The sequence below is a fragment of the Nematolebias whitei genome, chromosome 21, assembly GCF_014905685.2.
Source record: "Nematolebias whitei isolate Nwh7 chromosome 21, NemWhi1, whole genome shotgun sequence".
NCBI lineage: Eukaryota > Metazoa > Chordata > Actinopteri > Cyprinodontiformes > Rivulidae > Nematolebias > Nematolebias whitei.
The window spans coordinates 16,979,549-16,994,793 of NC_056518.1; the positions used below are offsets into that span (position 1 = coordinate 16,979,549).

The 15,245-nt window shown below is 40.3% G+C and overlaps 1 protein-coding gene across 1 annotated transcript in view; it reads right to left on the bottom strand.

Annotated features, from left to right (window-relative positions):
* Positions 1–1,098: 1,098 nt before the first annotated feature.
* Positions 1,099–15,245, bottom strand: part of LOC119427680 (fibroblast growth factor receptor-like 1) — a 34,371-nt gene continuing 20,224 nt past the window's right edge. Inside the window, exons 3-7 of the mRNA XM_037695316.1 lie at positions 12,546–12,818; positions 5,155–5,223; positions 3,382–3,666; positions 2,395–2,748; positions 1,099–2,156 (exon numbers count right to left, since the gene is read on the bottom strand). Coding sequence (XP_037551244.1) covers positions 1,726–2,156; positions 2,395–2,748; positions 3,382–3,666; positions 5,155–5,223; positions 12,546–12,818 — 1,412 coding nt within the window. The 3' untranslated portion in view covers positions 1,099–1,725. The remainder of the gene's footprint in view (positions 2,157–2,394; positions 2,749–3,381; positions 3,667–5,154; positions 5,224–12,545; positions 12,819–15,245) is intronic.

Consider the following 15,245-nt stretch of genomic DNA (forward strand, 5'->3'; position numbering starts at 1 on the left):
TTAATCATGTAAAACATCTTGCAACTGTGTGAAAACGTGTTTTCTGTTTTGTCAGGAAAAAGAATCAGAAGAGCTTACAAAGCTTTGTGATGATCTGATATCCAAAGTCCAGAAAGGCTGAAGTCATTGCTTCCGCTCTGCTTTATTGTGTCCTGCTCATCTTCTTGTGTATTATATTTTTGTGTTTGTTATTGTTCCTGTAATACTGTAAAAATAATAAAAAGTTTTAACAAGTGTGATTTCTTTTTGATCGTTATTGCTTTATGACAGTTAACCACTAGAGGACAGTGTTTGGTTTCAGAGTAACTGAATTGTCCATGTTTGAGTTTTAAAGCCTTAGTCGTGGTTATGGTTAGTTTTGTTCCCTTAACGTTTAGTTTTTGTGTTTAAGATTCACATGCAGTCAGCTGCACTTTACAGTCATCTGTGGAGCCAGAGCTCGTCTTCGAGCTACAGTACTTGCAACAAAGCAAAAGCTCACCTGATACAAAGCTCCCCTTCTTTTCTGAGCAATCACGGGGTCTTGTCACATCCCTCCCTGAGTGGGACAATGCACTTCCTAAATGGTGAAAGAAAATCCTGCTTGGATTTGGAGCTGAAAGGGCTGGTGGTGCAGAGGCGGAGAGGAGGCACGATTCACTTTACTGTGGAAAGATGCTGATCGTTCGGTGTAGTCTTGCGGAGGGAACATCACTCGTCTAAAAGCGACCGTGAGACTGCTCTTGTGTCTACGCTGTCTATTCAGTCTTTTGTCCTGACCACTTCTGTCCCTCTGCTGGCTGCCCTCTGTGTCACCCTCAGACACTTCAGCCTGCTCAAAAGAAGAAAGTGTCCTGTGAGACATCGAGGTGGGTCACTCCCTCTGAAATGATCTTAATCTGCAGCTCTCACTAAACAAAATGTATCAAATTGACTCAGCCCAGTAATGAGGCGTGTCGATAATATTTATGTAATTTAATCAAACTTTCAAATGTTTAACAGAATACACCAAACCAGATTGTCAAATATAACATTACATACTGATGAAGTAAATGTAGATAAGTTGAACAAAGTATTCAAAAATATACAATAGTAATATACTTCCATAACATTACCTAGATATGTAAAATGCCTTACTCTGAAAAATAAACCTTTACATTTCTTTTAGGAAAATAAATTAAATATTCTGACTACAGCTTCATAAACTATTGGTCAAAAAAATGCTGGCTTATCTTGAATCACTACTGACTTGTGACAACTAAGTTTAAAAAAATAATAAACATGGAAAATGAAAAGTCTTCCATCCCTTGCAGTCTGTGGCAAGGTTTGCATGCCATGAAAAGTTAAATCTTTTTCCATATCTCCTTTAACAAGAAACTAACGTGGGATGGAGTAACGTTAACGTAGTGGTCAGCATTCATTAACAAACACAAAGACAACCTGAGTAGGAGCATAAAACCAGCCCTTTTGTGAATCTTGAGTACCGTTTAAGAAAATGCTAAATCTGACGGCTGAGGAGGACGACAGCCACTTTTTAAGTCGCATCCTTAAAAAAAATTTGCATTAAGTGCACGACAAGGATAGATGGATTTTAGTGGTGCAAGCTTTTGGGCATCAAATGTGGAAGTTTTAATGTAATAACACACTGGCCTTTGTTACGCACGTTCCCAGCAACAGTTTCTGGTGAGTGACGCTCCATCACTCTGGAGCTGCTCAGTCCACACCTGAGACCCCGTCACACTGCGACTAACACTGAAAATGAATGTGTTGGTGCTGATGTACTTTCCCGTCCACGTGAGAGTGAGTGTGTGTGTGAATGTCGGTGTAGATTTTCGGGTAGATTTTAGGGGGCGCAGCCAGTCCTCCCTGGCTGAGGAGGAGCTGCTGCTGGGCCAGGTACTCCTCGTAGTTCATGGAGCTCATGCAGTCTTTCTCTGGGTTGGAGGATCCGGACAAGGGAGCGGCGCAGGCCCTGTCCCGCTCTCGATGCCGGTGGGCGCCGTGCAGAGCCTGTGGAGCCGGAGCGCTGGGAGGGGGGCAGTGCTTTCTGCTCTGGCAGAACCACAACAGAACTGTGGCGAAGATGAACACGATTCCAGAAGGGACGCCGATGATGACGGGCCAGGGGAGGGAGCTGGTGGCAACTGGGAAAGAGGAAATGATGGGAGGCTTTGTGTCTGGAATAAAAAAAAAAAACAATAAGGTTTTTATTTATGAAAAATTAGCCCACACACAAACATAGAGTACATTCTAAAGGTACTTTACTACAGTAAACAGAATAATTTCATACTACAGAGAAAACGTCAACAAAACTGTGAACACGGGTTGGTATCTGTTTTATGGAAATGTGTTTTATGTTTACATACAACAGACGTACACGCCTGCCTTTCAGTGGTGGATGATAATTAGCCTCACCTGGCTGTACAGTGAGGAAGGCACTGCGGAAGCTGTAGCCCATGGTGTTGGCGCCTAAGCAGATGTACATGCCGGCGTCCTCCTCCTTGGCGCGAGTAATGAGCAGCTTGTTTAGGTAGGAGCCGTCGGGCCTGGACCACACCTCCCCCGTGGGCAGCACCACAAATTTGTGATCCCCCACCTCGATGGTGGAGTTATAGCGGCTCTCCTCGTGAGGCTCTACACGTTTGAGCCACTGAATGACGGGCTTAACGTCGCTGCGGACTTTGCACTGGAAGGACGTGGAGCCTCCGTAGTCCACCGTGGTGTTGAGCGGGTGCGTCCCCGTCAGAACCGGCTTGGAGTTTGTCCTCTCTGCAAAAACACAAAGAGAAAGAGTGTCAGAGGCATCTTCAGGGACGACACCGCCTCTGCAGACAGAAGTTGCTGTTGTCCATACCGGCCCTGAGGCTCTGAACTTGTAATTGACAGAGAGGCACAAATACCACATGTAACACAAGAAGTATGCGTGATTAGCTTCCTCTCTTTCTTTGCTCCTGGTTGTACAGCACACATTTCTCATGGGAAGGAGGTGGGGGGGCTCAGAAAGTCTGGCAGACAGCTGGGCTTTAATCAGCTCCAGATTGAGTCGTGGGGCTCAGAGCTGAACAGCCTTGCTCCTTCTTCCCCCACCACCTCTGTGCAAACACCCAGGCACAAGCCCTCACTTTTAGGTCCTCTGTATGCGTCTCGTGTGCATGAATACTGAAGCACATTCATCCAAGGCATGGGACCTGCTGATCACATTCTGGCTTCAGAGGGTGGATCAGAGGGACGACTTTTCAACTGTTACAGGTTTTGGAACAGATCAGGGTCAGACTTACTTTTAAAGATGATCAGACTCTCTGACTCTGATATGAGCTGAACTAACAGCATTAATGATTTGATTTAATTCACCTGACCCCATCTGCATGTACTAATAAACCCACAGCTCTGTAGGACACTCACGGATGACTTCGACTTTATACGTGGTGTGGATCTCCCCCGCTCGATTGGACACCCTGCAGGTGTATTTGCCGCTGTGTTCTGGCAGCACGTTCTTCAGACTCAGAGTCCAACGTTTCTTACGGCCCTCGCCGACCTCCTGCTCCGTCAGCGGCCTGTCGTCCTTCAGCCACACGATGTCCGGTCGAGGGGTTCCATTAGCTGCACATTTGAGGCGCACTGTGCTGCCGACGGGACAGGCGATCACTCTCCTCCTCATCTTTTCAGGCTGTGTGAACTGAGGGCGCTCTTTGGAAGAGAAAAAAGACATTTATGCATATTATACAAAATATATTGAGTTATATTACATTATGTGATGAATTTTAAGAATGAATACAAAGATGTATCACTTAATATATCTTTATATGTGAAACATGACTAAAGGTTTTGGTTTAATCAATGATACTTTCAGCTGGAATGTTTTTTTGTTTTTTTTAATAAAGCATGTGTTATTTATCTAGCAATAAAAAAAGAGCCAAGAGCTAATTTTAACAGCAGTTGAAGCTTCCAGTTTGACTATATTAGTTTCTTCAACAGTGCAAATGTTCACACAACTGTTTCTTATATTTCTGTAGGGTTTTATGCAATCTTACAGCTTCTGCATATTTTGTGCTCTTTAGCACTTTCAAAATATATTTATCTTTATTTTAAAGTATTTTCCCCATAGATTTACAGAGACGACTTCAGTTCTTTCAAAATCCAACAAAAATCTGCTTCAGCATTCTTGAACTATATATGTCTTCCTATGCTTTTATTTTTAGCCACCATTCTGCTACGTAAAGCTCGCGGCTAAACTTTTGCTATTATTAGCTTTTGCCAGTAATACTTTTAGCTTCCATCTATGTAGTCTTATGATTCTTTTAACTAGTTTTTAATGATTCTAAGTAGAAGTTTTCTACTTTTAGCTTTTACCATCCATTCTAATGGTTATAGCTTAACTAACCTTAGCTAGCCTTTAGCTGGCCCATTGAGATTTTTAGCTTCTAGTTAGTCTTTTGATACTTTTGTGCTTTTAGTTACTTTTGCTATCTTCAGCTTTTAGATTGCCTTTTGTCATATTTAGCTTCTAATTTTTTTGATACTTTTAGCTAGAATTTTGCTAATTTTAGCTAGCCTTTTGATACCTTTAGCTTTTAGTTAACAATTTGCTGTTCATAGCTAGCATTTTGTTCTTTTTAGCTTCTATCTTCTTCTTTGCTTCTTTTAGCATTTAGATTACCTTTTGCCATTTTTAACTTCTATTTAGTGTTAAGATACTTTTAGCTAGGATTTATCTACTTTTAGCTTTAAGCTAGCCTTTTGTAACTTATAAAGGTTTAGTTTTTTTGCTACTTTTAGCTTTATACTAGTGTTATTTTCCTTCTAGTTTATTCAGATTGTTCAGCAAATTTCAGCAATCATCCAGCACTCAGCATTTGCTCTAGTTTTAAATAAAGTTTTATAGTATCTTCACAAAATTGTTTGATTTAATTTCTAAAAAGTATCTAAATTAAATTACAGACTATTGAAATCTAAATGTATCATTTTGTATCTGCAGGCTTTATGAATCACGTGCACTTAACTACAGAACCAACACGTCATATTATACAGATGATAAAAAATGAAACCATCAGCTGAAGATTTATGACAAATTAAAGAGCAGGACGGCTGCAAACAGAACTCTAAAAATGTGTAAAACCACTAAGCTGAATTCGCTGTTTGCCACAGCATCATTAAAACATTCCAGTGGAGTCTCACCAAGTTTTTCACTGCTCGGCTCAGACTCTGCTCCAGTGGCCGGTCCAGATTTGTCAGAACTTGAGTCATCTGTTGACACAGCAGGGACAAAAATAAAACATCAAACAACATATAGGAAAATGAAACAGAAAAGTATTTATGTGTGCAAGTTTTGAAGAATAGGAGCATGGCTGCACTGTTTCTTATTAAAACTCGGACAAGGTTAACATAATAGTTATTATATCATGACACATAAATAACAGAAAAGTGCTGCAGACTGTTGGAGTGAGCTCAGTCTATTGACGAGGTTGCATGCTCGGGTCATGCTCTGCAGCTTTTGGAAGTAATCTGATCAGTTTTTGTAAGCCCGGTTCTAGGAGGCAGCTGTGGAGTTTATGTCACTGGCTGACATCATGCAGCCCAGCGAATAGGGGGCTTAGACAAAAAATAATGAGTGAAACCCAATCGATGATTTCTGATGAGCAACAACATTTCGAGTTAAGCAGTGATGAAGTAACAGAACAGATCAGGTTCCTCAACGACCTCTGCCTGTCTGTGCAGAGACACTAAACAGCTGGATTATGAAGGATAGACTCAGCTGCAGTGGTTCTAAATGATACCTCAAATTTGACTGTCAGTTTCTAACACCTTCTCACATTTTAAAAAGTGGAATTAGCAATTTAAACTAATTTAGCCAATTAAAAGTAGATGATTCCACTTGTTGCACCTTTAGTTCACAGCATAGAAAACAGCCTTCTGCGTAGTTGAAATCTGCTGCGGCTCCATTTGTTTCTGCTTTTACTGCAGTCTAATGTATTTTTTTTGTTCTAGATGCAGTTTGGCACACTTGATTCCCTCTCGGGGTTTGATTGGGCCAGGTAAAGAGACCAGATGTGACTTCTAACCCCCTCGTTCTGCCTCCCTCTGTGAACCCCTGAATCTGTCAAGGCTCTCTTGGGTTCTCTGGGTACAAACCCTCCTTTGTTTGTCCCCTGCAGCACCGAGCCCAGCCATGATGTCATGGCCGTTTGAAGGGGTTTAACTGGCCAACTATAATAACCCATTCCTTTAAAAAACAGCCTTCACTGGAAGAAATATTTCTCTGTTGCTCACTTGGGCTCTCCACATTCCTGCCGGTTCCTGAACCTCCCAATCCAAACAGACCATGGTCCCGCACTGCCAGGGCTTATTTTTTTTATTTTTTTCTTTCTTGGATTTATTTCCTCTCTGCTTTTTTTTTGGCAAATCTAGGGAACAATGGCACCTTTTATAATATGAAGCATTAAAATAATCTCCTGCATCTATTGTGTCTGCACGATGTCAGAGGCAAGATAAATTAAAGCTGCAACATGAGTGTTATATAAAAAGTAGCAAAAGAGTAGCTAAAAGTAGCAAAAGCTAGTTGAAAGCCAAAGGACCAAGACAGTAGCTAAAATTAAAAAAAATAGCAAATGTCTAAATAAAAGAAATAAAAAAAGCTGTTTGAAAACAAGAAGTTACAAAAAGCTTTTAAAAATCTAAAGGGTTGCTAAAAATTAAAAATAGAAGGTTTAGCTAAAAATATTGTAAGGCTAGCTAGAAGCTAAAAGTAGCAGAATAGTAGCTAAAAGTAGCATTAAACAACTGTACTGAAGCAGATTTCAAACAGAAAAGTTTTTCTGAATGAAGCAACATATCTCATTGTGTTACAAACATGACATTTAAGTAATTTGTTTTGCAGGAATCATGATGCATGTGTTCTTTTGCAACTAAATGTCCAGACTGAAACTATCAAGTTTGTTAAAATGTAATCAACTGTATTTTATACGGCTGGAGTCCATTCATGATCTCCCTACAGTGTTTGTGGTCTGACGCCATCCCCTCCCACTTCATTCACAAATCCAGCCACAGGAAACAGGTCACTACACACAGGCTCTCTGCTGGCCTCCTGCGCCAGCTGAATCTCAGGAAAAGGCCTGAGGATCAGGGGGTCTCAACAAGCTCCAGATGTTGTTGGGGACATTGTAACGTGCAGGGAAAGTTATGCACAGTGGCGTTGCGTCATCTCCAAACAGTTACCGCCTGCGGTCAGCCGGACACGGAGCGGTTCATCCAACAGTTGGCCTGGCTACATCTCTAGAGGAGCAAAATAAAATAAAGTCTTGCTCTGAAAGCCACTGTCCTCATGTAGTAATAAATGAGCTCTGCGTTAACCCTGTAATATTTTATTAGTGCAGACATAAACATTAAATCCACTCCTGTAAACTGTACAATCTCCTACTTGTGCAAACATGCCTGAGCAGCCGAGGACAAAGGGATTGCTGCTGCATGCATCAGCGTCCCTTGCATGATTGCTCAGGGGGGTGATGGAGCCAGTTGTCAGGACAGTACCCCAAACAGGGCCCAAACAACCAGCTGGAGGGATTGAGGAGGCGCCATGTTGAATGGACTGACCAGATTCTTCAGATAGCTCTGGAGAGGACAGGCTGTCCGCTGGCAGATGGGAAGAGGGAAATCTCTCCAGCCACAATGAACCCCCCCCCCTCCCCCTCTCCACTCCCTCTTACATCAGATCTCCTCGTCTTTCACCTCAAGTCTCACTCTTCTCCATCGTTTTATCCTCCTTCAGTGTGAAGAGGTAAACTCTTCGTGTTTGGCCTTGAACTACAGCCAATTTAACTGACCTCTCCAGTGACCGGCACTGTTGCTATTTGAAGATTTTCCCTTTGTGCTTTAGTGTTAAAAACAAACTGACATGATGGATATTAGACACTAAGCTGCTCTGGGAGTACACTTTTAAAGAATAAAAAAATAAACTCTCTTTTTAGATCCTTTCAAGCATCATAATAGAAACAGGTTGGCATGCTAAATTAATTAGCTGATTCAGTGTTAATGGACAGTATTGCTCATGGTAATTGCTGGTTGTGTTCAGCTGCCTTCAATCAGGGCCGTGTTTTGACAATGAAACACACCCGGTGGAACGATTACCTACGAAAACAAATTCTTTGTCGATGGCCTGCCAGCACCTAATGTGATGACGAACAAGACAGACAGTGTGTTCTTGTAACCTGCAGAGTGATCATCGTATCTGTTCACTATGCGTTCAGACAGTATGAGTGGGAATTACAACAGACCAAATCAAAATATAAGAGTCAGTCCAGAAGGTTTCTACATAACTCCATAAAGGACAAAAAAAAAAAAAAAAAAAAAACTCCTGATAAAAATCTCCAGGAACTTAGCTTCTGAGAAAAACACGATTAAATGTATGATGGTGTGCTTTCCAAACAAAATCACAGAGTGGGACCGGAGCCATGTACGCAGTAACTGATCTCATCTTTATCACAGAAGTTCAAATTGTTTCTGTTCTACTCTCACTGTGTTAAACGGCACAAATGATCCGTTATATAACTCAGACCACGGGCGGAGCGTTGCTATCTTTCAGATTACACAGCTGTAAGTTATGTGTGTTTACAAATATGCACGTTTTTATCTCCCTGGCTTGAATCAATATTTATATCCATATACGAATTCCACGAGCGACTGCGGTATTTAACTCTGTCCTCAAGAAGAATAGTTTAAACAACTTGGGCTGCCATTTTAAAAGTCCCTTCCTTGTTTCAAACTTTTTTAAAAATCTGGATAAATTAACCCTTAAGCAGTCCTCATAAAAATGCTTAATCTGCCTGGAAAACGCATATCCAAATAAAATTGGACGTTGTTTTTAAAGCCTTTATAGTGCATGCAAAAGCTTAGTCTCTTTGTAAACTTAACTCTGAATTCTTTACTTCAGTTGTGAAAAATATTTTAACTAAAACTAGTGTGTACTTAGTGCTTAATGATATTATTGGCTCTGGAGAGACCATAGTAGATAGACCCAGTTGATCAAAAGAGGTGTCAATAAAAGGGGAGGGCTTACACAGCCCTTTAGACACTGTGGTGTTTTAATCTGAACCCCCCAGGAGAATCTATAATCTGTACGCAAATCTAGTCAATAGGGCCCTTTAACCTCTAAATTGGGAACCTCCAGTTAAGGCAGGGGTGTCCAAACATTTTCAAATGTGGGCCAAAAGTTTTAAGATGAAAGGAGTCACAAGCCACATAAATGTGAATAAAAAAACATATAAAAGAATAATAATAATAAAAAGCGTACATATTTTTTGTGTTTTTTTTTTTCTTACTCAGCATAAACACAACCTAAAAACATAAACAATATGTTGGAGAAAAGACAAACATGAGTAATTCTGGTGGAGAAGGTGTTCTAAATTGTTGTAATCCAAAACATTAAAAGCTTCATAAACATAAACCTTTTACATTTAATGTATTTGACTTTACTGATTTATTGCCAAAGGATTGTATTAAACTTTATACTGCTCATTTTGAGATGTTATTTTTTTAATCTGTTTTGCTGTTAAACGTAAGAATTATATAAAATATTATCACCATTAAATTTGCAAAAGGTCTGTATCAATCTTTGAAGCCTACGAGCCGAAATTACATCATTCTTAAACTGCAAACGTGTGCCGCAAAAAATCACTCCAAGGGCCACAAATGGCCCCTGGGCCGCACTTTGGACACCCCTGAGCTAAGGGTTTAAAAGGTACTGAATCAGGAAGACTAGTACAAATAAATAAATAAATCATAAAATAAAAAACTAAATCCGGACAATTTTTTTCCTCGTATTGGTTGTAAACGTATCCTTAAATTAAAAGTTTGTTTCCCTACGGAAACAGCCGAAGTGACTGAAAATACAACACCCGAAGAAAGAGCTGTTTGTGAAGTTTAACTATTTTTTAGTGTTGGTACTTATTCACACTCAGATTTGTTGAGTAAAGTATGAAGATAAGCTTCCACATGATTTTGAACTAATTCAGCCACGTGCTTTGTTTTCATTGAGTGCGTACCCACATTTCAGAAATGTATATCAACATACTTGGTAAACATACTGACGTAAACTCTTTCAAACGGTTCATGTTAATAGAGTTTGTAATAAGCACCTTTAAGATGCTATTTGCTATGTCTTGTTTTAAATTAATGTAAAATCTGGATGTTGATGCCAAATTTAATAATGACCAAAGTTAATGTAAAAGTGTAGTAATCGAAAATAAGGTACAAGCTGAAGACCAAACCTTCAAAGTTTTGTAATTCCTATCAATTTCCATGATTTCAACATTTCAGCTCCCTCTAGTGTTTAAACCTAAACCAGATCCTAAACTTATTTTTACTTTTACTTCAACGTGACGTTATTTTAGTTCAGCGCTTTGATTTAAATAGAAACGTTCAGCAATTCACTTTTGCACATTTTATCTTTTGAGTTTATATTTCTTGTGATTATTTGGTACAGTGGACACTTACTGTTAGAAACTATTATCTACTCTTGACACGATGAATTTACCTGCACTTGCTCACATTCTTTAAGCGTCTTAAAATCCTCTACAGACATTTAATGAGGTGAAAAGCTTATTCCTAGTAGCCACAATATTAATACACACTCATTTTAGACAATTTGATATTTCATTATTTAGTTTTGTGCTGTGTATTGGCAAATAAATTTGAATAAATCTTTACTCTGAGACAATTATGCATTTACTTTATTTATCCGAGACTTTAACAGTTCTTTCATTAGCATGACATTTTTACTCCTAATTTAAAGCTCTCTCAACTGATACTTATTTACCATTCATCATGACTGATTGGGATTTGTTTTAAGTGTAAAGTAACAAACCATCAGCCACGTTCTACTCCCAGAAAACATTCTTTATTTATCATCTCTGTGAAAGTCGAGCTTGAAGCCCACGCTGTGTCATGGTGCTTATCACTTTATGATTAAAAAAAAAAAAGGTTAAAGCTCTACTTGAATCACATGTCAAAGATGGTATTAACGTCTGGAAGGGGAAACAAATCTGTAGGCCTACTTGGTTTTATTTTTTATTTTCTTAATTCTCTTTTTGTTGGTGGGGGGAGAAGCAGTGCTGACTTTCAGGGGATAAAATTATTAGACAGCGCTCACAAAAAGTCGTGGCACTTCCACTGTTACAACTAACGTGTTGCGACGTTTAAAAAGAAAATTCAAGCCCACACATATAAAACGCTGATTGAATCTACATTTCTTTATAGTCTCTGTCTTCAGCGGGTAAAATACTGCACTTGGTAAGTTTTTTGTAATATTGCAGACAGACTAAACTGCATTTTGGAAATGCTCCGCTCCAAAACTGTCCTCTAAATGCAACGCATATGGCACCGTATCTGATACCACATGGCACTGTTAACCTTGGCATTACAGAAGGCCGTGTGCCAAGATCTTCAACCTTTAATTTAAACACAATCAGCCGACACCCTGTCTTTGAACTCTTGAGCAACTTCATAAAGAGGCAGACCCTAAAATAAACCTTGGTTTTATGCATACCCTACTTCATAAGCGTGCTGTTCTGCAACAAGTGCTGTTCTCTGTGTTTTCTGCCTCGGCCTGATTACGGCTCTTCTTCTGAGTCAAAGCTGTCACAAGACCAGGCTGTAACTCCTCCTGTGAGATAGAGCACAGACTCTGGCCCAAATTAGGCATCTTAGAGTAATTAGACTAAACACAGCCTTCACGCTCTGCTCCGCTCATTCATCATGCTCTGGCCTAGGACAGAGGAAATGCACAAAGGAGCTACACACTTGGTCTGACTGTCCTTAATCCTGCAGGCCCTGTTCAGCAAAACGGCTCTGTTACATTGAATGTGTTTCTGATTGCGGAGCTGTAGACCTCCTGCCTCTGCAGACTGTAGCCTCAGGAAAAGAAAGAGCGAGATCCAGTTGAGTCACAGAGGATGAAGTAGAATGAAACAATATCCCAAGACGCTGTTGACTTTGGGCAGAGAGAAGCAGGGAATGTAACAAAGACAAAAGGCTAAGATCAGCCACTAAACCTCCATAAATCTGAATGATGCTGTCTATTACAAGAGCAGTGGTGGGACTTTTTGGCTTTAAAGAGCTACATGTTTGATATAACAGCACAACAGCAGAAGCTGATGTGGACAGACTGTGCAATGCAGGGACTGAATGTCTGCTATGGTGACTTTATGGTAAAAAGCAGGACATGCGCATGCACGTCAACAAAATATTATACAGCAAAATAGCAATCTGTAGAAATGTCCGGGACAAGGAAAAACCTTGTGTAAATGTTTATGTTTATTTGTGGCCTTAAGCATGGAGCAGGGAGGATGAAAAGCATACGTGACGCTCCGTCTAGTAACGATGCATATACTGTATGTATGAGTTTGTTTGTAATATCTTTAGCGGATCAGAAGTTATGGGTGGAGTAAGAGAAAGTTTACAGACAGAGACTATACAGTAATACATCTTCCTTTTGACAGGCGTATAAAAACCAATGATCTCATCTGAGGAACCTGCCGAAGCAGGCCATGCAAACTAAACTCAATATACTCACTCACCGATAACGATGAGGGTGTAGTTGACATTAACACTTCCAAATCCATTAGTAGCTTGGCAGTTGTAAGTCCCGGTGTCATCTGCCTCCACCTCTTTGATTTTCAAGCCCATGCGGAGGATACGGAAGCGAATATAGCCACTGTGGATGGTGCGTCCATCTTTGGTCCACCTGGTTAAGGGTGGTGGGTCACCAACCACTGGACATGGTAACTTGATGGCACTTCCCAGTCGGGCCATCTGTCTGTGGACAATTTTCTCAGACACCTGTGGAGGTCCTGAAGACACAAAAACACAAGTCCAGGGTTATTTTTTTTTATTTTTAAATCTATTCCTTTTATGACACGTTTCAATGTTTTCCAGCAGAGCAAAAATATTCACATCTAAAAATAGACAACAACATATTTTTAAAATAGCTTTAAACCAACTTTAAAATTGAGTCTTAAAAGTTTCCGCAACTCTACTTGAAGGATAGAACCTCCATTTTTTAGAAGTTCTCGTTTGGTGCATTTATGTTTAGTATCAGTCCAAAATTCAGTTTTCAACATATATTTATAGTTTTGTTGATATCTGGTGACTGTAGGTCAAAGTATTCAATGCACAAACTAGTCCCACTTGTTAAATAGGCACTTTGGTAACAGCTTCTGTTTTAAATGTGCTTTATAAATAAAGATGATTTAACTTGATTAAATCTTTCATTGATCCTTCACACCATATATATGAGGTTTTCTGCATGTAGGAGACCAAAAGAAAGATTTGTCTAATCACAGACAACTTTTTATAAACTTGAAATAAGCTAAATAAACACAAAATGGAGCCAACAGTTTAACATTTGATCACCACACCGATTTTTGACTTATTTTCTGTAATTAATTGCCCGAGGAAAAAATGTGTGATTTTTCTCTGCTGTACTGTATCTGATAAGATCCAAATGTAACAATTTTCCACCCCTTAGTGAGTTCCAGATTCTCATTCTGGAAACCTTTTATGAACATGTGTGATATTCATTAAACACATTTTTAACTGGTCGATCTAAAACTGGAGAATCTTATTTCCGCAAAAACCATTATCAATAGGAAAACGATTTTTTTATTGTTGTTAATAGCAAACTTTTTTAAAGGCGGTTAAACTAGTTTTATTAATTCAAAAGATCTAAAATAAGCAGTAAAGCTATGTAAGTATTATCAGAGAAACAACTTGTCTGAATCTTGATTTCTCCGACCGTGTCCGCTCTACAGCAGCATGCAGACATTAGATCAATTTGTCATATTTTTTGTTGATTACCCAGAAATCTTGCAGCCAGATTATAATAACTGGGCGAGCCCTGCCGTTTACTGTGTGCATAGAGAGGGTGAATTGTTCTGCCTGTGGTTTTTGCGTAGCGTGCGAGAGATCAAAGCAACGAGGGGGGCGGGTCGCAGCGAGACGAACAGCAGCCCGATCTCCCAGCTCTTAATTGGCTCAGGTCTGCTTCCTCAGATCCGGTGAAGTGGAGCGGGCCGAAACACCCTGCGATGGTGTTAGGGGTTCCTGCAGCACCTCTCGAGCGACACCAAGCCTTCAGCCAACCCCCTCCCTACCAACACAGAAAACTAAACATAACCCCGTTTCACCAGAGGAGAAACAAGAGCTGGAGGGAGCGAAAGAGGGGGAGGAAAGTCAACCAGACCTTATAGCTGCATCTGCCCACAAAAGTACACAGAGCCCAGTCTGTGCCTCAGAACAAATGGCCAGTCTGGTAGCCGTAAAAACAATGGGGAGGGTAAGTACACATGGCCTCTCCCAACATATACACAAACACACACATGCTTGAACACACAAAGTCACATTCCTTTGGTGCATTTCACGCATATGGTAAACAAGACCGTCATTATCCTGATGGAGCTGACACAGGTAAGTCCATCTGGACGTTTCTTCCATCTCACCGCCGACAGATGTATCTCAGCTGCAGGTACATCTGGAGAGGCATACCAGTGGCCTCTAATGCCCAAATAGATCAACGCACACATTTCTTCAAAAAACCCATCGGCTGCGGACGCTTCAACATAAACGTCAAGAGAGAAAACGTGATTTATATGACAATTAAGCCAATGGATCGTTCTCATTCCTTCCAGTTTCTGTCTTTCTCGGCCACGCATGAACATACGATCTGTGAGGTTTTTCTTCTTCGTTTTGGACGACACGTCCTGGTCCACAGGAAATTGGAAGTGTCATTGTTTATGTCTGTGGAGAAAAGCCTCACCACAGTCTTTTTGGCTGTTGTACGCTGGCCCATATCTCGCCTCACTAATACCACAGAATCAGAACAGAGGTGCTCAGTGTTTCTCTGCATGGCTCTGCTTGAAGACCAAAACAGGTCACAGTGGAGCTGCAGGGACCTCATATGGACTGAGTTCATCCCGAGGCACTAAAGGGCCCTGTGAAAACAAAAATAAATTTCTTCAACAAACGGGCTTCAGTTATCTCGTCTGACTTATGGTCCTGCAAGCCGCTCAACCGTGTGTTTCCTCTGGATTAATACAGAAGGCCGACTTACAAAAACAAGGCCTGATTTATGTCAAAGGTTTAGCTGAAGCAAACTGTCAAAACACTTTGGCCTCGCTTGAGCATTTCTTCTCTTAAAGCTGGAGAAAAAAAGCCTTGAATGATCAGATATATGCTTGAGAAAAATCAAAAGAAGCAGGAAAATCTGTAAATGTATGTAT